This window comes from Amblyraja radiata, chromosome 7 (genome assembly GCF_010909765.2).
Source record: "Amblyraja radiata isolate CabotCenter1 chromosome 7, sAmbRad1.1.pri, whole genome shotgun sequence".
NCBI lineage: Eukaryota > Metazoa > Chordata > Chondrichthyes > Rajiformes > Rajidae > Amblyraja > Amblyraja radiata.
The window spans coordinates 42952224-42975741 of record NC_045962.1 but is presented as its reverse complement, the minus strand read 5'-3'; the positions used below and the strand labels follow the sequence as shown (position 1 = coordinate 42975741).

Genomic DNA, 23518 nt, shown 5'->3' with positions numbered 1-23518 from the left:
CCACAACAGCAAGATGGAAACCATGTTTACAGTTTCCATAGAGGCGACTTTCTCCACAATTCTTGATTCATTCATCCCTGCACTGTGCTCGCATATCTTACCCTATTTAGTTTAGTTTACTTTCATTTAGTTTAGTTTACATTGTACCAGGGTACAGTGAAAAGCTTTTGTTGTGTGCAAACCAGTCAGCGGAAAGACAATATATGATTACAATCGAGTCATCCACAGTGTACAGATACAGTACATGAATAACATTTATTGCAAGATAAAGCTCAGTAAAGTCCGATTAAAGATAGTTGAAGGGTCTCCAAGGAGGTGGATAGTAGCTCAGGACTGTTTTTTGGTAGCTGGTGGAATGGTTCAGTTGCCTGATAACAGCTGGGAAGAAATTGTCCCTGAATCACACTTCTACATCTGTTGCCCGATGGGAGAAGGGAGAAGAGGGCGTGGCCCAGGTGCGACTCATCCTTAATTATGCTGGTGGCCTTGCCGAGGCAACGTGAGGTGTAAATGGAGTTAATGGAAGGGAGATTGGTTTGTGTGATGGTCTGGGCTGCGTCCACAATTCTCTGCAATTTCTTGCGGTGTTGGGTGGAGTGTTGCCAAACCATGTTGTGATGGGTTCTGCGGCGCATCTATAGAAGATGGAGAGATTTGTTGGGGACATGTCGAACTGCCTAAGCTTTCTAAGGAAGTAGGGGCCTTTGTGTGATTTTTTAGCCATTGCCTCAATATGGGTGATCTAGGACAAGTTGTTAGTGATATATACTCTTAGGAATTTGAAGTCTTCAGCCATCTCTACTTTGGTGCTGCTAATGCATACTGGACACCAGGCCACATGGTTGTCAATCTCTTTCCTGTACTCCATCTTGTTATTATTTGATATCCCTCCCACAACAGTGGTGTTGTCTGCAAATTTGTAAGTTGAATTGGATTTGTACTTGGCTGCACAGTTGTGGATGTACTAGGCGTAAAGAAGGCTGAGAACGCATCCTTGGGAGCACTAGTGTTGAGGATTATCATAGAGGATAATTTGTCCCCTATCCTCACTGATAGGGCTCTATTGGTCAGGAAGTCTAGGATCCAATTGCAGAGATGAGTGCTGACTGCAAGTTCCATGTGTTTGGTGATGAGCTTGGATGGGATAATGCTGTTAAACGCAGAACTGTAGACAATGAATTGGAGTCTGGCATAGTTGTCTCTCTTATCCTGCAATAGGAGGAGATGTAACAACTGTCCCAACACCTCCTCTCGCACTTCAATCCAGGGACCACAGCAACCGTTCGAGGTAGACAGAACTTCGCATGCACTTCTTCTAACTTAATCTCTTGTATTCGGTGCTCCCAATGTGGCCTCTTTAGATTGGTGAGACTAAATGTAAACTAGGCGATAGTTACGTGGAACCCAAAGGTCAGTATAGGGATGATTGTCGGTTGCCAAACATTTTAACCTTCCCATTCCCACACTGACCTTTCTGTCCTGGGCCTCCTCCGCTGTCAGAATGAGGCACTGAGTGAGAGTGTCATTTGTTCTGTACCTTCCATACCTCTAGTTTCTTTCTCCCCTGACTCTCATTTTGTAGAAAGGTCTCGAACTAAAACACCACCTATTCCTTTTTCCAGAGATGCTGCCTGACCCCCTGATTTACTCCAGCATTTTGTGTCCATCTTCAGTGTAAACCAGCATCTGCAATTCTTTCCTGAACATAATAAATAATGTCATTGGTTTTACATTTTCGTTGGAAGAAAGTGGAAAGGCAGCATAAATTAAAGTGCATATATTCAAGCTAATTATGCTATAAGCTTAAAAGCAGCATTGAAATTGTGAGATAAATGGCACAATCAAAAAATAGTACAGTTTAGTTCATGTTGTTGAAGCTGGTAAGGCAGGTTGAGAAAATGGTTAGAATAGTTTATAGGAACTTGGGTTAACATGTACAAAGAGTACAAGAGCAAACATAAGTCATGGAGAACCTATATTAAACACTGGCTCAGCCGTAACTGGAGAACTTTGTCCCTGGTTCTGCAAAAATCTCGGCTGTGGCGAGGGTGCCGAAAAGACTTACTAGAATGATTTCAGTGATGAAGGACTGTAGATGTGACTGGAGAAGCAGTGTTTGTTCTCCTTGAAACAGGGGAGATTGTGAGTTCTGTTTAACATACATAACATATTTTAAGTCATGAAGAGTACTGATAGAGCAGAAACGGTTCCCACTGGTGAGGGGTCAAGAGCCACATAAGATCAAGGGACAAAAAGATTAAAGTATTTGACAAAAAAATAAAAGTGACGAGGTAAACCTTTTTTGAACAGAGTGGGGAGGGTCGAGAATACATTGATAGAGGGAACAACGGGGGTAGTGATGCTCAGAGAGCTGAATAACAAGCTAAAATTTAAAAAAAATGTGCTATGGCTGAGAAATGGGATCTGCTCTTGTATAGAAAAGGTACAAAATGTGCTCAATGGCTTCCTTCCATGCTGAAGCCGTTTTGTGATTCTGGGTTGGGAAGGGTTTCAGACTGCATTAAGAACATATCGGATGGGTCAGAACAATGTCAGATCTTGTGATTTATAATGAGTAGTTATGAATTTATTGAACATTCTTGGCTGGGCATTTAATTTTATACTGGTTGGGAGAATTAGCTATTACCCAGAGATGCATAAACACAATTCAGGATCGACAGTAAGTATTTTTTTGTTTAAGTAGTCTGTAGAGTAAATCAGTTCCTGTCGTTTCAGGGACTGGGTTCCTGCAGTTCTGACCGAGCACGGGAGGGAAACTCCTGATTATGTTTTGTAACCAGGCCATTGGGAGAGCCTTCCCTCTCAAGGAATTGCACACCAATCAACACTTTTGCAACATTGTCCTCCGACTAATCGGTAACTAACGGCGTCTCGTCTCATACGCCTCTTATCGAGGGACCCTGCACCGCACTCCGAGGCACTGACGTTAGACCTATAAATCAAAGATACTAGCCCTCTAGGATCTTTGCTATAAATCACATGCTGTTGCAAATAAACTTTGCTTGAAGACCATCTCTTCTCTTAACGTGCAACCTCCCAATTTTGCATGAGGCCACCCTTCGCTTATCCAGAAGCATAAGATTGCGATCAATAGGCTTTATTCTGATTGAAGGAGGATTTATATCAAACTAAAACCGTTCTATTACATCTTCTATCAGTCTTCATATTCTTCTTGAAGACTATGCATTCGCTCTAATCCATTTCTTGCTGATATTGTTAGTACAGATGTAAAACGTGTGCCTTGCAAGAACCACTTGAATATTTTGGGTTTTTCTAATTTAAGATTTTCATTTTCATTTAGCATTGGTACATAATTCAGACCGAGCAGCATTGGATGTGTTGAAGGGGTTGTGAATCAGCGTCCCCTCATTCACTCTGTCTTGGGACTATACAGCTACATAAATCCTAACTGTTTGGAAAAGCTGAGTTTGATAGTTCGGTGTCTTCCGATAGTCAGTGACGGCTAGATTACCAATTCAACATAAAACCCGCATCTGTCAACAGTGCTGTCGACATCAAAGGATCTTTGGTCCACATTGCAACAACCTCCTCCCCCTCACCCCGTCCCCTCGTCTCCGCAAACTATCTCCAAATCGTCTGCACCTCATTTGGAACTGCTCACTGCATGCAACTTAATGCAATATTGTACAGCCTGCATTAGAATTGCATGCATTTTGCTTGGTTATTTATGTCTGCATTGTGCAAACGGTCCGTGGATCTGATCAAATCTTTGTCATCGAGCAAACTTTTCCGCGCGATGTTCGTGAGGTTCGCGGCTCGTTCGCCGACCGAATCCAAACACATGGGCTCAGCGCTACCGCTGCGAATTGGCGCCCATTTTAGCATCGCCTTTATATGAAACATTCTTCATTGCGAATAAGCACTTCCCAGTAACGATGAACCAATCTCTAAATTCTTGAAAGTTTTACCTTCTCATAAAGTTGAGCCAGAAATAGCTGGCAAGAGTTAAATAAAATCTGACTTTATGATTAATATATGTAAACATTTTGTCATCAGTGTTCTTTCTTTGCATGCAGAGCGGTGATGCATTTCACATAATGACTTTCTCTTCTATTTGCACATAGTTCATTTATAATGGAGGGTAAACGATGCAATAGCCATTTAAGAGAGACGCCTTGTGTCTGAATTTTTTTTTTAAGTCCTGCAGTTGATGTCAGCGGCAGACTTGTAAATATTATTGATGCGACCACCCTCCTCCCCCCAGGCTCCACCTCTCCGCCCTGGCTGCGGTGGAGAATGTTATAAAAGAGTAGGAGGGACAGCCACTCATTCACTCACTGACAAGGTGTAGTGAGAAGAGGGCTGAGGATCGGAGCATCCCCTCCCTGTTCTGGCCAACCGTCCTTGGAGCATAGAGGGTCTCCAGCGGCGTGGGTGCATTTGAGTGAGCTGAGCGGGGGACAACGGTGCAGAGAAGATGCATCGCTCCATGCTGTTCACCGGTCTCTTGATAGCCGGCAGCATCAAAGTGGCAGACTCCGCCGCATCGGATCCCCAAAGTAAGTATTAGCAAATAACTTAGTTAAACCCTGGTGAAATATTTCCATAAGACTTTAACATTCGTTAAAAAAAAAGCTTGTATTTCAATATCTCAAACGTTTTGAAGGCACACATTAAACTTAAGCATTGACGTCCTGGTTACATTATTCCAACCGCAAATAAAAGTTTTTTTAAGATATGTATTACAAAACTTTTTTTGAGTTTTTTAAAAGTTTATATTAAATTGATGTGATGTTTTAAACTTGTAATACAAATCCTCTGGATTTCAGTTTCAATTTTAAAGTTGTACTATCACCGTTCAAATAACTTTTAATAAACCTGAAACTATCTTAAACTTCCAAAATGTTTTCTTTCAACATGTATATACATTTCTTAATATATTAACACGCCGGTGTCATAGTAATTCTTGTTATTCCGCAAATGTGAGTAGATAGCTGTTTTAAAAAGGTAGACAAAAATGCTAGAGAAACTCAGCGGGTGCGGCTGCATCTATGGAGCGAAGGAAATAGGCAACGCTTCTTCAGTACCTTCGATTTTCCAGCATCTGCAGTTCCTTCTTGAGCTGTTTTACAAACCCATCTTGCGTTTATAAACAACACATTTTATAGGAAGATGCTTCTTGGTTTGCACTTGGAGTACATCGACTTTATGTAGAAAATTACGCGAATAATTTCGTTGAGTGCGTTTTCAAAGTGGCACTTTCAATGGCATGCATGATGGATTGTAAGTGCCATTTGTTTGAAGATTAATTGGGAGGCGAAACTTGGGCTCACACGGTAAGGTGTCGGCTAGGAATTCATAATTTAAGTTGCTTTTTAATCCTATTTTCTGGACCTCACCCCCTTGCTTTCATACTTATCTAATCTACAACACATTTTAAGGATAGTGTTGACAAAAGACCCAACTACTAATTGCCTTTTCCCTTCCCCCTTCTACAGATGTTTCCTGACCTGCTGAATGCTTACAGCATATTGTGTTTGTTTCAAAGAAGCGAGATCAGCAACATTTTGCACTCTTTTGGTCCAATTCCATTTTCCTACACGGAAGATCAATTGCGACACAAGAATTTCATTGTCCTATCTTGGACATATGACAATAAACTCTCTTGACTTGACGACCTTCACAATGAAGAAACGTTTACACTGGGAGTTCATTTGTCTTTCCCACAGTGTGTTAGGCTTTAACACTGAATATTGGCTCAGATGTTTAACAATGGCTAGGGGAGCTGGATTAGGGATCAAAAGCCATTAATTTGCTCATTATGTATTAAACCCATCCCAATTTCATACTGCCCAGTCAGGAATTAAACCTCAGATCGCCCTTATTGTCTTTCTAAGGCTGTGTGGAGTATATTGCACTGGTAAATTAACCCAAGAGTAATCCTGACAGACACATCAAGTTCAAATGCAGGACCTGGTAGGCACTTGGATTTAGTTATATGCGTAGAGGGAGCAGCTCAGCAAAAACTATGCAGAAACAGGTCACTATTCGCCCACTGATTGGTAACTGGGAGAGTGGAACAATACTGCCCTACTGAAGCTATTTAAGCTTCACTGCTTCTTTTTAAAATGACACTCTAGGTATATGAGCTGGGAGTTACGTGGATAAGGCAACAATTGAGTTATTGTGAAAGAATTCTTAAAGATCAAAGGAATACAAGCAATAAAAACATACTGCAAATACTGTAAATCTGCAAGGACAAGGATCTGAAAGCACTCAATGGTGATAGAGAAAATAAATAGTTTAATTTCATATTGTCTTTGTAATGCTGAAAACCTGTGTTCTCCAAGACTGTTATTGGTGCCTCATTATTAAATACATGTGAAGCTAGGTTGGAATATAAATTGGATTGATGTTTGGGTCGAGCTATGCAACTTGCTAAGTTGAAGTGAACCATCTGCGAATAGAACAGATTAGTTGGAAGATGGAAGATGGTGGAAATCTGAAATAATATAGAACGCTGGAAATATGCAGCAGGCAAATCACCTTCTGTGGAGAGAGGAGAAAGGAATGCAGTTAATGTTTTGGGCCAAATTCCTCTGATAAAAAAGAAATGGACCTGAAAATGTTAAGCCTCCTCCTTTGTCCACACATGCCATCCAAGTGTCTAGAAATCTCTAGTTTATTTCAGATGATATTTCAGGAATGGTCCCATCAAAACCCAATCTGAAATGGAAACTTCCCACCTGACCCACTGGCTGACCCAATGTGTATTTAGAGAGTTATTCAAGATATCGCAGTGCACCTTTAGTCTCTTGGGAAACAGTTTGATTTGACCTCTGCATGTTTTCCCTCTGTTCAGATTCTTGCTATGACAATGGGAAATATTACCAGATAAACCAGCAGTGGGAGCGTGCTTACTTGGGTCGAGTGTTGATATGTACCTGCCATGGCGCAGGTCGAGGCTGGAACTGTGAATCCCAACGTGATGGTAAGTAACTAGTTAGTAACCCATTTTCCTGAGTCCTGTGCAAACTATCTTGAGCTCTTGAAAGCCTCAAGCAGCAATCATCAAAATATTGTCTCCCAATTTTCATTGTAAATTTGAATGTAAATAACCTACAAATTCAGTAGCTGCATAACTAGAAATGGGAACGCCACACGTTTGCTTGGGAAGTGTGTGCAGTGATAGCACCCAAACAGGGGCGGAAAACTCGGGGGGGGCAGAGGGGACACGTCCCCCCCATGTTTTGAGAGGTGGGGGACATCCCACCCAAGTTTTTGTCATCTGGATTTTAAAATCTCCGCTTTCCGCGAGACAGTGGAGGTGGGACTGCTGATCGAGGGCGCCGATTGGACGAGAGAGACATTGGTCAGCAGGCAATGGGGGTGGGACACGATGATTCTGCGCGATGGTTGGACGAGGGAGGAGTGGGGGGGGGAGGTGGGACTGAGGATAGAGTTCGGTGACTGGAGGAGGGAGACGTGGCACAGACCTGCGCCTCATCCGCAGCCAGGATCGATCCCGGGTCTCCGGCGCTGCCCCATCCCCACCCGAGTGCCACCCCACCCCTCACGGGTAGCCAGAGAGGTCGGGAGTCAGTTGGGCGCGGCGCCCCCAGGCCCACAGCTAGCGCAGAGAAGCAGTGCTAAACCCAGCTCAACTCTGCCTGTCCCGCCAGGTTAACCTGCCTGGGGTTGCGTGAAATATGGCCAGCGCGGAGAAGCAGCGCTGGTGTCCCGTCAGTCCAGTCAGGGCTGTAGGTTAACCCGGCGAGACAGGCAGAGTTGAGCTGCATTTAGCGCTGGATTGAGCCTCCGAAGCCTCGCGCATGAGTGTGAGTGTCCGCATGCGCGCGCGGCCACCAAAAAATTGTGTCCCCCGGTCCCCTCCATGTTTTGATAGCGAGTTCCGTGCCTGGCACCCAATGCATGTTGAGGTTCCTCAATTGCACATGAACTATGCAAAGTCCTTTTGTAATGCTCATTTGGAGGCTCTCGTGGATCTATAAATATCACCCCGCATGGACAACGTGCAGGGATGCATCATTCTGCAACAGTGCCCATTCCTTGCTCTTCTGCTTTTTAAAGAGTTGATTAATGACTTGTGGGTTTGTTGAGTCACTTGAAAACGTGTGGCTTAATTGGAAAGGTTAGAAGACACTGGTGCAATCTATAATCAACTTGGCACATATAATCAACCAAACACCAGCTTGTAGATTAGTAAGCACAAGGAGTGAGCTTGTGCATTGAAAATGTGCCTGGCTACTGGATGTTTGTGGGTGGGTGGTGATGGTACAATGGCTCGCAAGAGTGTTGAGCGGACACTTGCTCCTTGTTTGGAAGGACCTTAGAGTTCACCGACCTGACAATAACCGTTTTGTTCGATGCAGAGGTGGAGAAATGCTTCGATCAGTACACTGGGGATAGTCACCTTGTTGGTGACACATGGGAGCGCCCGAAGGATGGCATGATTTGGGACTGTACCTGCATTGGAGCAGGCAGAGGAAGGATCAGCTGTACTATTGCAAGTAAGGATAAGTAATTACAAAGAATAAAATGCGGAAATGAGGATGATGGGACAATAACTGCTGAGAATTTAATGGTGCAATTAAACTCATTGTAATCGTTATACTTTAATTCCAGCCCTGGTTCAGGTATACAATGGACCTATCACAATTCACTCTGTTATCATCAGGCTGACGGGCATCTGTTTTGTACATTTTAAACTGTCTCAGTGCAAATGTACCTTAAAACTTTAGGGGGGGGGGGGGGGGGGTTCCGAGTGAGCTGGGATTCGGATCTTTAAGAGGGTGAAGATCAAGAATTTCATTATTCTATCTGGGACATAATGATAAAATGTGTGGGAGAGTTGGGCCGAAGGGTCTGTTTCTGCACTGTATTACTCTATGACCCGTGACTCTTGAATATTAAAGGGACACCAGCTGAGATCATATTTACAGTGAGTGACATATTTCTCCCTTGTTAGAAACCCTAGGCCTCTTCCTCTTACAAACCTCTCCAGATTCTATTCTGGAATTCAGCCAAGATTGTTGTACCACCTCTTCTCTATGTGGATGTCCTGTCCATTGACATTATGACTCTACTGTCCATAAAGCCCATCGTTGCCCTCTCTCTAGATTCCTCTGCAAATCTCCTGAGATGGAGCCTCCATTTCCCCAGGTCACCACCCCTAAGCTATGCTTCTCCCAGGCATGTTTCTTAATGCTTGGGGCTCCAGCCCATTCACCAGACCCATGCACAACACACCCTCCTCATGATTCCCCAGGTCCATCCCAATACAATTCTGAGCTCCTATTCCAAATCCTCGCAGCATTCAGTCCATGATTTAATCCCTCTCTGTACATTCTCCTTAATACCCAGGGCTTGCAACTCCAATACTCATTTCATCCTGACCCTTCCGTAATAAACCTGGTTCAATTTAGCATGATGCAGAGTGAAGATCAAATGGCTGATTATAGCCTTGCCCACTAAGTCAACCAAAGATTGTCGCAAGTTTTTCTGAAAATGTTAATGATATGTAGGATCATGATTTTTGGCTTTATGGCCAGTTCCAAGCACTGAGGGCATGTCTATCTCACAGATCGGTGCCATGAGGGAAGTCAGTCCTACAGGATTGGTGATACCTGGCAGAGACCTCATGAGGAGAGTGGCGATATGCTGGAGTGTGTCTGCCTTGGAAATGGGAAAGGAGAATGGACCTGCAAAGCACTAGGTACAGTAAACGGTTTTGTGTTATAATCAAAATCCCATTCCCTTTGCTCAGCACAGTACTTGTTAACCCACCATAAAACATTACTCTATTGAAGGTTGCATTTAATTTTGAATTACACAGAGAATGACATCACAATATTGGGAAATGAGTTGTTACATTTCCAGAGCAATATGAAATGGGTTTGATTATCATATTGCTTCACCCTGGGAAAACATTTTCATTTGCTTAAGAGTTGAGTTGCTACATTCAAGGACCCAAAGTGCTGGAGTAACTCAGCAGGTTAGACTGCATCTCTGGAGAACATGGATAGGTGATGCTTCAGGCAAGATCCTTCTTCAGCCTGTAAACTCGCTTTGTCTGATGCCTTTTGAATACCCAGGTGCTGCAGAAAAGGAAATCTTTCTTTCTTCCTATTTGCAAAACGAGGATTAAAACCTCCTAAGGTGAAGAGAATCTATAATCAAAGGGTTAAAAGGGAACTGCTTATAGTCTGCCAGTGTATTAATTGGCCCTTATTCTCACTGGAATTACCTAAATTCAATCTTTCTGTTGATTTTAGTTCAAGCATGAGAACTAGCTTCAATTCCTGAGAAAAGGATAAAAGCAGGCACATATGCAGCCAATGGGTGACTATTATCTGAATGGTATCAAGTTAGGAAAAGGGGAAGTGCAACGAGATCTGGGTGTCCTTGTTCAGTCACTGAAAGTAAGCTTGCAGGTACAGCAGACAGTGAAGAAAGCTAATAGCATGCTGGCCTTCATAACAAGAGGAGTTGAGTATAGGAGCAAAGAGGTCCTTCTACAGTTGCACAGGGCCCTAGTGAGGCCACACCTGGAGTATTGTGTGCAGTTTTGGTCTCCAAATTTGAGGAAGGACATTCTTGCTATTGAGGGAGTGCAGCATAGGTTCACGGGGTTAATTCTCGGGATATTGGGACTGTCAAATATTGAAAGAATGGAGCGACTGGGGTTGTATACACTGGAATTTAGAAGGATGAGAGGGACTCTTATTGAAACAAGATTATTAAGGGATTGGACACGCTAGAGGCAGGATACATGTTCCCGATGTTGGGGGAGTTCAGAACCTGGGGCCACAGTTTAAGAATAAGGGTAGGCCATTTAGAACGGAGACGAGGAAAAACTTTTTCATACAGAGAGTTGTGAATCTGGAATTCTCTGCCTCAGAAGGCTGTGGAGGCCAATTCTCTGGATGTTTTCTAGAGAGAGTTAGATAGAGCTCTTAAAGATAGCGGAGTCAAGGGATATGGGGAGAAGGCAGGAACAGAGTACTGATTGTGGATGATCAACCATGATCACAGTGAATGGCTGTGCTGGCTCGAAGGGCTGAATGGCCTACTCCTGCACCTATTGTCTATTGTCTATTTACCCTCCTCTTCCCATTGACACGCCCTGCCCAAGCATGGACACATTGATAGTTAACCCATGCAACCAGGAAAAGAGAGAAAAATAAACTGGTGCATCAAGTAATCCGTCGCCTCACAGCTCCAGCAACGAGGGTTCAACCCTGACCTCAGTGCTTCAGGGTGCAGTTTACACCTTCTCCCTGTGACTGTGAGTTTCCCCCGGTTGCTCGAGTTCCCTCCCACATCCCAAAGACAGTGTGTTGCTTGGTTAATAGAGGCCGCTGTAAATTCCCACTAATATGGTGGTTAATAGTAGAATGGGCTGATAACAACGTGTGCATTTTCATGACAATGCGATTGGCAAAATGGCTTCCTTCTGTGCCATAAAGGTAAATGGAATGTGAAATGTGTGTGAGCATAATTTGGGGGGGGGGAAGGATGGTGGGTGGGGAATATGGAAATGTAGGGAGAATGAAAATAAATAGTATATTATTGTATGTGGCTGGTTGGCAATCGGCACAGACTCTTTTTTTTGTGCTCAATGAATCTGTGACAACACAATTCTGAGCCTAAATTTGTACTGTGTGTCCATGCAGCGGAAAAGTGCTTTGATGGTGTGTCCAAGACTACCCACGTTGTTGGAGAGACCTGGGAAAGGCTGCACCAAGGCTGGATGATGATTGAGTGCACGTGTCTGGGAGAAGGCAATGGACGCATCAGTTGCAGTTCACGAAGTAGGTTCGACTTTTGACCATGGGATCCTTTGATTCGATGTTGAACCATCTCAACAGAATTCTGCTGAATACAGACTTGGCTATTTATGCAATCTAATTGAAGTGTTTACGATGATTAAAGAACCTGATGTTATTGCTAGCGAGAAACTATTTACTCTGCTGAAGGAATCCAGAACGAGAGGGCGTAACCTCAACGGGCCACTGAAGGGCTGCTTGAGGTACTTCCTCACACACGCAACAAATAGAAATTTGCAAAACTCCCTTCCCCAAAAGTAAAGCTTTCAAAATTGAGAGACATATTTTTAATCTTGGTGAAGAATTTCAATGAAAAATATTGATCAGATACAACCACCATGTTGTAATACCCTAGACAGCCATGAGAGCTGAGTGGTCTCCTCCAGTTTCTAATTTGAGTGAAGGAATGCATGACCTATTTTTGGTATGCATTGAACTGTTTTTAATGTCCGGAGTGATCTTACTGCAGTAGAGAGTTTTGATTTTCCGGCTGCGGAATAACATCTGATATCCCAGAGAGTTTCACATACCCAATTTATAATGTTCACCACTCAACTAATGCACCAGACCTACATTGGATACCATTCCAGTTGTGCCTCAATTCAAATTCATTGTCAATCTCTCTTTGGCATTGCTCTTCCTTGTCTCTGGCACCTCCACATAAAACCTCTGAACCAGATCTCAGGGGCTCCCCAATTTTCATTGGAGATGAGTGCTTGAACTATCTTGGACCTAAACACTGAACTACTCTTCCTCACTTTTTTGTCCAAAGCACACCTTAAGGCCAACCTCTTTGCTTTTGTCTTAACATGATATATCATTTTCTTGTGCAAGGACCCTGCATGTTCAGTGAAAAAATTAGACTGCTTATATGGTGTTATGGCAATGCTCTTCCGCCAACTGTTACAGACCGGTGCAATGAACAGGATCTCATGAAGTCCTTCAAAATTGGTGAAACCTGGACCAAAAAAGACAACAGGGGAGCAGAACTTCGCTGCACCTGCCTTGGCAAAGGTCGTGGAGAGTGGGAATGTGAAGCTTATATGGGTAAGTGTGGGATGCCAGCCAGTGTCTGCCTTTTGTAATACCTGTAAGTGCATGTCATTGGCACAATTGCAGTGCTTTGAAGCATCTGATATGACAAATGTACTAATTATCCAATTATATTTCAAGAGCCAGGCAGATACAGGCGTAAGAACAATGAGTAGATTAAATTATCCCTGTTTCTTGAATAGTAGACTTGATAAAAAACCTGATGTTCAGACACAGGCTTCTTCGAGACCGAGCAATGGACACACTTTCAGTATGTCCGAGCAGCTTGCTGAAGATGATGTCACACACTTGGCTATTTCTTTGCATGGAATATCAATGGCAGGATGGGGGGAGATAATGAGATTTGGTTGGGGCAGTTGCCACTGAAACATTGGCCAGGTTGGAAGCAAGTGTGCAGGCAGTGATCCGTGAAAATCATTGAGGAGCAACAGCCTGAGTCAAGGGTTTTATTGTTATACTAGACCAAGTGCAGATCCGTTGGGTCTGCTCCCCCAACACAGCCGTTCCCTACCCATAGCCCCCACGGGAGACGTGGTCCTCCAACTCAAGCGGCTCAGGAGTACGGCTGTTTTTAAATGGCGTCTTTGAGGCGAGATGCGGGCGCCAGTAGCCGTTATGGTCGCTGGCCAGCAGGAGGCGACAAAATTAGTGAGTGGGGGGGAAGGATTTTATTAAAAATGTGTACATAAACACGACAAAATTTAATGAGGAGTGGATACTTGGAATGAAAAGTCAAAACTCTACCGAAATGGAAAAAAATCGGCGTTTCTGGGTCTGACGTTGGCGTAGCAACGAATCAAAGGCTGGCAGCCACAAGTCAGAAACACACACAGCCAGCCAGCCACAGAGTTTTAATATTATATAGATATAGATAGATGTCCCAGATAGAACAATGAAAATCTTACTTGCATTAGCACAAAATAATATGTAAACATAGTATGCAACAAACAATATAATAAACTAGAAAAAAATGTTCAGCGTGTGAATATATATGTATGCTAGACTTGAGTGGGACACACGGGAGGGCTCGTCCCCCAACGCAATATTCCACCTCTCCATGAATCCCAATGTTGGTGGCCTGTGGGGGGGGTGATGGGTTCTGGAGTATTAGTATGGGTGCATGAGCCGAAGGGACTGGTTTCCAGAGGGCTAGCATGGAAATTGTGGGCTAAATGGATTCTTGGGCTGGCAGCTCAGTCACTCAGGCCTGGTTTGCTGGCAGCAGTCACTCAGGCCTGGTGGGCGGGCAGCTCAGTCACTCAGGGCTGGTGGGCTGGCAGCTCAGTCACTCGGGGCTGGTGGGCTGGCAGCTCAGTCACTCAGGGCTGGTGGGCTGGCAGCTCAGTCACTCAGGGCTGGTGGGATGGCAGCTCAAGTCACTTGGGGCTGGTGGGCAGACAGTTCACTTGCGGCTATTCCTTGAAATTCCATTTCAAGCAGAGCGCAGGCCACCAAATTCAATTTCATAGCATCTTTAGCAGTGTGCAGGCCACCAAATTCAATTTCATAGCATTTCAAGCAGAGTGTAGGACACCAAATTCAATTTCATAGCATTTCAAGCAGAGTGCAGGCTACCAAATTGCGTGGTCAAGATGAGACTTTTAGTTATATGGATATATATATTATACACACATACATACACAAAAATACACAAAAATAAACAATAGTAATGCAAAAAGACAAAACCAATGCCACGTCATTGTCGTCGTTCAGAGCTTATTTGTAGTGCTTAATAGCCAGATGGCCGTAGGGTAGAAGGTGTACTTCATAGTTGTTAACATTTTAAAATTGGTCTGCAAGGGCTTCGGTATACGTGGCATTCAGTGCAGCAGCAGCAGCCTCAGGTTAGTTGTCGACCTATTATTTTCCTTGTACAAAAAGCTTAATGTCTTTTACCCCATTCCATTTGAGGGCTGTCACTATAGAGCAGGAGTATGCAAATCAGTCCCTTGTAGCACAATGCTGCATTCCTTGATTTTTTTAATATCTAAAAGTCTGTTGATCTGCATCTTGAATATGCCCAAAAACGGAGTCTCCCCGGACTGCTTGGCTAAAGGCTTCCACTGATCCACTGCTCTGTAGATGAAGACATTTGTTCACCTCTGTCCTGATGGCAGAGCTGTGACTTTGCTACTGCGAACCAGATACCCCAGGGATTTATCTCATACATCTGTCAAGCGCAGTAAGAATTTTGCATATTTCAAAGTTTTGGAACTTTAGAGAGAAGGGTTCCAGTCTTAATGGTAGGAAGAAGCCATGAACAAATAAATACACAGCCTTAGAATCCACAGCCTGTTCTTCATTGAGTGGGAAACAATGTTCTAAAAGACCACAAGTAGTAGGAACAGGAATGGGCCATTCAGTCATCGCGTCTACTCAGTTAATCAATAGATCATGTCTGATTCTTTAGCCATGCTTATACAGCAAAGGTTTAGAGACACCTTAGTGCCCACTACTCACTTGAAACTTCAGCATTGATTCAAATTGGATAGAAAGGTAGGCATAATGCTGTAACCAGGGAGTTAGAGATTCTGGTAAAAGTCTGTGAAATAGCAAGTGTTTAAGAAATAGCTACCACATCAGAATGCACGGCATCAGCTTGTGTAAAGTTTGCAAGCTCTCCCTGTGACTTCTCGAGTTTCTTCCCAAATGCCAAAATACATGCTGTTAATTAGTTGCGGCAAATTTTCCCTAGGAGAGCTAGTTGTGAGAGCAGATGAGCATATAAAAGAGAAAAGGTTATGGAGAATTCGATAAATATTTAAGAAAGAACTGCACATACTGGAAAAATCAAAGGTAGACAAAAATGCTGGAGAAACTCAGCGGGTGATGCAGTCTGAAGAAGGGTCTCGACCCGAAACGTCACCTATTCCTTCGCTCCATAGATGCTGCCTCACCCGCTGAGTTTCTCCAACATTTTTGTCTACCATGGACAATTGGATGGTTTAAGAAACAGAATGAACAAAATGGGCTGAATTGACGTGCAAAATGTGTTTTCTGGAAATAGCTAACTTATTAAAAAACAATTTTTCTTTTCTAGAAAGGGAATTCAAGAGTCAGTGCATGAGCGAACCAGGTGTTTACTACTCTGATGGAATGCAGTGGATCCACGTGAAAGGCAACACCCGAATGTTATGTACCTGCCTGGGTACTGGTGTGAGCTGTCAGGAACAGTGTAAGTATTAACGACCTCTCTCGTCACTCAAACATTGGTTACCTCCCTGAACATCACATTGGTCACAACCCTGTTCATTTGTGTAAAAATTGTTAAGTTTAAAGTTGCTGTCTATTACACAAGATGGAGTGCAGAGATCTGTAGAAAGGCCCTGTCCCAAAATACCCAGAAAGTATTTTAGCGCTATCGTGTATTGTTTTGGCAGAGTTTTGGAATATCGCATGCACGCATACACACAAACGAACAAACAAGATGCGAGTTTTAGTAATATACTAGACCAAATGGGACCCGTCGGGTCCCTGTCACAGGGGAGGCCTGGTTCCCCAACGTAACCCATTTCCCCAACGCAATATTTGACCACTTACCCATAGCCTCCATGGGTGGCCTGGTCCCCCAACGCAACCCATTCCCCAACACAATATTCCACCACTCACCCGTTCCCCCAATGCAATAATCCACCACTCACCCATAGCCCCCAACTGTGCAAGGGCCTCTCATTTCCCTTATTCACCCTCCCTCATTTTAAACTTTAAAAAAAATGCAATTGCACCTGCTGCCAGGAAAAAAAAACAATTCCACTTGCTGTCAGGACTCGGTGTCCTGGGATTGTAACGTTGTAGCAGGCAGGGTTACAATCCCATTGTTAAGTCATAGCTGTAACTGCCAGTGCAGATGGAAGAATTTTTTATCAAGGTGGGATTTTGATATAGATAGGCCATGCTTAAGGAATGTTAATGCTTTAATTGAACATTACAAGTATCTACATAGGATCAATAACAATATTCTGACCTCCTTTTAGAGTCTTCATGGAGAATCTCTTTGCTAGAATGAAATATTTGACATGTAGGATTGTAACCACCAAATGAAAAGGTTCACCAGATGCATTAATAGCGTCTGAGTTATTCATCCCAAACTCCATTGGTTAATCTGCCCCATTTAAGCACAATTCCCACTCTGTATTACTGTGCATTTAAGTGGAAATTTAATTCAGTTGGAGAATACTGTCAAATTTGCACCCTCTCATCCTCTTCACAATCCCACCTCCCTCAATAGAAAAGAGGGATTTTGCATTTTTTTCCCTGCTGAATTAGGGCTTTTGTCTGGTCCCGTAACTTGCATTAACATTCAATGAAATTATAATTAGGAACTATTATGTAATCAGGATGTAGATTCAGGAAGTTCTATCATCATCCAGCTCCAGAGACCTGAACACTGAAGTCTAGGCAGATCCTGCAGTGCAGTATTGATAGAGTGCAACATTGTGAGGATCTCGACTGCTTAGATCGAAAGCTAAATGGGCTGTCCCACTGCGGTGACCTAATCCGCCAGTTAAGAAGAGTGTGTTCGACCTTCAAGCTCGAGGGCACTCGCCTGGAAAACCTCAAGCTGGATCGACCATCAGCGAGGAAACCGCGAGCTGGGTCGACCGATCGCACACACACACACACACACACACACACACACACACACACACACACACACACAATCACACACACACACACACATACACACACACACACACACACACACACACACACACACACACACACACAATCACACACACACACACATACACATACACACAAACACATCGCAATGGCGTGGCAGGGAAAGCGGGGGAGCACTGTCTGAAATTCAGACCCGCGATGAAGTAAAGGTAAAAGACGGCTGGCACAGTGTGCGGTAAATCCATTAGAGGGCCCAGTGGGGGGTGGGGGTGGGGGTGGGGGGGGGGGGGGGTGGAGAGAAGGAGAGAGAAGGGGGAGAAGGAATGGAGACACTGTTAAGAAGTATAATAAAGTCTAGTGGGCATTTTACCTACCGGTCGGTTTTCCTTGGTCCTGAAAACTCTAATGAGCCAATCAAAATGCCCAGTCTGCGAAGGAGATTTCCTAGGGCTGCCCTCAACTGCCTGTAACTAAATAGCGACCCCACACCACTGCACTACGAGTTCAAAAGAAACATGCCGACCAAATTTTACTCGCGGAAAATGTTTCAACATGCTGAAGATTTTTCCGCGCCTTAGCTGAGGCCGCGAGTATTCGGGAACTTCCCTTGAGCATGAAGGAGGGTTCCAGTGACCTCATAGGACCTCCTAGGACCACGTGTTGACCATGCTGTGAGTTTGAGTCGAGTGCAAACTCATCTAAACTCGCAGATTAGATCGCCGCAGTGGGACAGCCCCTTCACCAAGACGTTTAATCATATTTGTGGAAGGGCTGGTGGATTCTCCCGGCTATACTGGTCAACAAAAAAATGATTTTCATGAGATTTTACTTTGTACAGTTTGAATGCCCTGTTTCCCATATTAGAATAGTGATCATAGTTTAAATGTTCTATTTTGGTTGAAGTGTTTTGGAGTGTCTGGGATTGGGAGCATCCTGGAATTGAGAGGAGTTTTAAATTCTTGCCATTGCTTTATGTTGAGTAGCAGAGCATACTTATGGGGGAAATAGCAATGGACGACCCTGTGCGTTTCCCTTCACATTCATGGGAAGGACCTACAAATCTTGCACCACCGACGGACGACAAGACGGCACATACTGGTGCAGCACCACAAGCGCAGAATTCGTCAAAGGCGGCATGTACTCTTTTTGCTCCAAACCAATCTGTAAGTGAAGTTGTCTTTTCCCAATTAAATGTTTTCAAACATATTTGGTTTCTTTAGATAAGCTTAACTACCTGATGCTTAGTAATCCATCAAAGGCATTGGTAGGTTAACTAAATTGGAAGAGAATTACAAGCCAATGCTGCCCGTTCCCCATATCCCCAGCAGTTGCGGTGGAATTTGGCCTGACTTCCTTGTGCTTGGTTGTAATCAAAAGAATAAATGTTATTTTGTTATTCATTACTGGGTTAGTTGATTGTTTACGGCACAAACATGCAAGCAGGGAAGCCTCACCTATATCGAATAGCGTTCCAATTTTCACATGATGGAAGACTGAGATCCAGAATAGGATTGTAGGTGATGAAGTGAAGTTGAATTGCCTGAAAAATAACACGAGAAAACACTTCTGAGTTGGATGGCTCAAGCCCTCTTGTATTTAAACCCCTTTTTACTTAGTGGGCAGCTGTTTGATATCCAGCATGTGTGACAGATAATGAACAATTTCCAGACAGCAGCATAATTTGGACAGCTATTATGGCTGTCACTCTGATTTTTCAGGGAGACCCATCAGTTCTATATTTCTTCCAATATAACAGGCAGACTGTTGGGCATGGGGAATAGGTCAGGGGTAGCGAAGAAGCTGGGAGACTGAGCAAAGCCTTTAAATTTGAAACATGTAGAAATCCTAACCTTTTTTTTCCATCTACCCTCTTCACCACCCCTCTCTCCATCCTTGCCTCGACAATTTGCTGCAAACAGCCACTTTTATCCATACTAGAGGAGGGAACTCAAATGGTGCATTATGCCACTTCCCCTTCCTGTACAACAGACGGAACTACAGTGAGTGCACATCTGACGGGAGGAAGGATGGCATGAAATGGTGCGGGACGTCTACAAATTACGACGCTGATGGAATGTTCGGTTTCTGCCCGATGGCAGGTATGGCTTATGGGCATGGCTGGAGACCAGTTTATGGGATTAGATGCCCAGATATGCTTTGGAACAATGAATATTAAAGTCCCCCAACAAATCCTTCTTACTTGCATCATATGCATCCTACTTGCATGCCTTACTCTTGTTCTAGCCTCATCAAATGGTTACAGTAGGAGGAAACCATTCTGCCCCGATCATGTCTGAGCTCGCTTTCTACTCGACTCAGCAGCTTCCTAAATACACCCGTCCACTGCCCATTCTGCAGGCCTTACAACATTTATGCATGCCATATATTTATCATGAAAATCTCCAAAACATGACAGCCAAATAGAAAGCTTTTTAGGAATCAAATGAGGCAACTGGATTGTAAAGTGTGTAACGTATATCCTGTATTGGAAATAATCAGTTATACCAACTAGGAATCTAGTCTGGAGACCATTCAGCCTCTTAATCCAGGACTGTAACTGTTAAGATGATTTTGGATCAGTTTCTTGTCCATTTCCTTGCCTTAGTTACATATCTGATATCAAGTGTACACATCACATAAAAATGGACAACTGAATTTTTTTTTAAATCTCAGTTAAAAAAATTCTACTGCCCCCAGACAGGAGTTTGGATTTCCAGCATGTTTTGACATCATCCCTAACCAAGCTGCCTCAAATTCTAAGAACATGACTGTTCTAGTTTATCATGGTGATCAATCTGGACACTCTTAATCTGCACAAAGCAATGTACCATGCTTGTATAGCTCCTTGAATTTAAAGTCCTCATATCCCTACTAAGATTATTTGGAAGTATTCAGATCCAATGAATCACATCTCTAGTGACATGCGTGCATGTATGTGTCTAAGTGACAACATTGTGCAGATTTCTGTTTGATTTCATTACTAGCTCTTTTAGATTTTCATTGCTACTCATATTGCCACATGATTTGTATCACTAATTTCCAGAATCGGATGAAGTGTGCACCCCCTCTCCAGGGGATATGTTTCGCGTTGGAGAGCAGTGGGACAAACGTAATGACGAAGGAAAAATGCTGAGATGTACATGTGTAGGAAATGGCCGTGGTGAATGGAGTTGCATAGAACATACTCAGCTTCTAGGTCAGTCAAGTTGGTTTCTACAGCAAGCTACCTGCACAAACCCTGTTTCTTCTCACAGCCTATGGGCATTCTCCAAGAGTAATAAGGGTCAATATCATGTAATCATTGGAAATTGTATGTGATCTATCCATGCTCTTTTCTTTATTTGTATAACATACTCTGCGCCTGCTTCCCAATCTCAATCCCCATATTCTATTTATTATTTTCTACTGGCCACTCTTCTATTTCTGCATGTGTTTGTCTTATTTTGTCCTGGTTCCATTTCTTCACCCGTTCTCTTCCCTCCCTTTCGGTGTTTCCCTCCCCCTTTTTCACCCTTTCTCCCTCTTTCACTCTCCTCCCTCTCTGAATTATTTTCTCCCTCTCCCTCTCTGTCCCTTTCAGCTCTGTGTCAGCTTTGTCCAGCTTGGAACTCACATGTTGAACCACGCGCAGATAAGAAATAAGATGTTTAATTTTGAGTTAATGATTATGAGTAGAAATAACTAATAGAAATAACCCTAACCCCAATGCAAGTTTTTTTCTGAAATATCCAAGCAGTAAGCCGGTCCTCCACCATTGAAATAAGTAATTGAGGTGAATGTTTGGAGAAGCTTCAACAAAGGAGTCTTTATTTCTAGGAGGATTATGTTATAAACATTGACTTCAGGTGCACCACCATAACATGCACAATGCCAATACATGTGAAAGCAGTAGTTGATACAAGAGCACTTCCAGAGTTGGGGTAGATAAACCTGTACACGGCTATTGCAAACTGTAATATTTGCCGTAGACTAAGGAAGCCCAAGATTTCATAGATACTATTTCAGTGGGATTGGGGAGCAGAGAGATTGGGGGTGCAATGTATAAATGATTAAAAACAGCAAAACAGAAATGTAAGTCCTTAAGAAAAAAAGCTCCTGGGTTCATATTCAACATGATGCTTTTGAAACATGATTTCGCTTTGGAGAACAGTACTGCTTGCCATATATTGGAAATGATACAAGAGAGAATGCAAGACAGATATAGTATGATGATGCCAGGATTAACAAAGCACAGCCTTTTGGGAAAGATGGAATAGTCTGCGATAGCTTCTTTCTACAGTAGTGATGAAACAAACAATGCTCTTGAAGGATGTTTTCCTTGCCTAGCGAGAGCAGAATCAGGGGTTAGAGTCTCAGTGTATGGTTTGCTGTTAGGGATGCTCGGATCCATGAATGTATTCAAGACAGAGAGGGAGGAACTTGGGATCTATGGTGGTGGACATCCGAATAGTGGACAAGGTGGTGGATGGACATCCGAATAGTGGACAGGGTCAAAGGGGTGGATATAATTATTCTGCTCTTATCCCTTGCTTAGGTCCTTCTAGGGAAGTTGCTCTTCCGTGCAATAGACACAAAACCAGAAATATGTTAATCATTTCTAAGGCATGCTGGATATACCTTATAGCCAAAGAATATTTGCAATGTGGAACTAGAAACCACTGGCAATGACTGAAGCAAATGTAATTTGGATGCCCTAAAAAAGAAGCTAGGTATGCGAGAGGGAAAACAAGAGGGAACACTTTCACTGTGCGTGCTGGGTGAACCCTGAACACTGACATGTTTTGCAAATGGTCTGTCTTGGTGCTGTAATGATGTAAATCAAAAGGATCTTTTTATGTTTTCTTTCTGTTCACAGACCAATGTACAGTGGATGGAGCAATCTACCAAGTAAACCAGAAATTTAACAAGCAGCATAAGATGGGTCACCAGATGAACTGCACTTGCTTAGGGGAAGGCCGAGGGCGTTGGAAGTGTGATGCCATTGGTATATATCTCTACTTATAAATAGTATCAGCTAAGGTTTGAGATGGTGGGGAGCCACAGAATGGGCTCCTTTACAACCCAGTCCACAGGGTTGCAACAGATAACTCAAACCTGTTGTAATTTGGGATGACATCACTGAGAAATGGGAACAGATCCAGAGGAGAGAACACAAATGGTGATGTTTTGGGCCCAAGTGCTTATTCTCTGGCTATGACAGAATAGATACGTGAAAGTAGTTGAACGGCAACCCACACAGCTGGGCAGTAGAGGAGAAGCATGAAAGGGCCAATTTGGTTGGAAATTTGAGATGGGTGGGTCCCATTGTCTGGAACCAAGAGACATTATTTATGGTTTTATTATAATAAAGGCTGCTTCACAGAATATGACAAGACCAGGTGGGGATGTTAATGTGGAGCTGGAGGAAGCTTGGGCACAGGTATGGAAAATATTGGAAAGGGAGATTAAAAGTGGGAGGATGGAGAGACCAAGGGGTTTCCGAGACAAATTGATGGACAGTAATTGAGGACAAAATTGATGACCAGCTCATCTCAAGCAGCATTTTCTTTCATTTCTATTCCAATGAACCTATTGATTGCTGTGTGTCAACAGCGCTGGTCTAGAGGTCCTGGGCAGTAGCTAGACAGAGGTGAGAGTGTGGTTCACAATCTCATCTACTCAGGCATTTTGGATTGTAAAAAAAGTTTTAAAAGTTTCAGCTCATTCCCACTCACTACACCAGAGACCCTTTGGTTATCAATCCTCCTCCCTTGGTAAACTATCGCTGTTAATTTCTTCTTCAGTCACAAATCGAGTCCTCATTTCACAGCAAAGTACTGCTCAGGAAGTGGTTGTGTTTGATTCCTTTTGAAGTTTCATTCCAAATTGAAATGTATACCCCTTAGAACCCTTCACCACTACAGCCTGGTGTTCCAGACAGCGGGTAAATCTTAAAGCAAATACTGATCTCTAACATTAAAGGTGTTGAAGAAATAAATGCAATACATGTTTTTTGAAAGGAGAAAGGTGGG

General features: G+C 43.3%; 1 protein-coding gene across 1 annotated transcript in view; it reads left to right on the top strand.

The window, feature by feature from the left end:
* Window positions 1-4301: 4301 nt before the first annotated feature.
* fn1 (fibronectin 1) overlaps window positions 4302-23518 on the top strand; it is a 94990-nt gene continuing 75773 nt past the window's right edge. Inside the window, exons 1-13 of the mRNA XM_033023497.1 lie at window positions 4302-4541; window positions 6845-6973; window positions 8376-8513; window positions 9587-9718; window positions 11679-11816; window positions 12741-12878; window positions 13434-13451; window positions 13515-13532; window positions 15892-16059; window positions 18491-18670; window positions 19427-19606; window positions 20551-20703; window positions 22363-22491. Coding sequence (XP_032879388.1) covers window positions 4460-4541; window positions 6845-6973; window positions 8376-8513; window positions 9587-9718; window positions 11679-11816; window positions 12741-12878; window positions 13434-13451; window positions 13515-13532; window positions 15892-16059; window positions 18491-18670; window positions 19427-19606; window positions 20551-20703; window positions 22363-22491 — 1603 coding nt within the window. The 5' untranslated portion in view covers window positions 4302-4459. The remainder of the gene's footprint in view (window positions 4542-6844; window positions 6974-8375; window positions 8514-9586; window positions 9719-11678; window positions 11817-12740; window positions 12879-13433; window positions 13452-13514; window positions 13533-15891; window positions 16060-18490; window positions 18671-19426; window positions 19607-20550; window positions 20704-22362; window positions 22492-23518) is intronic.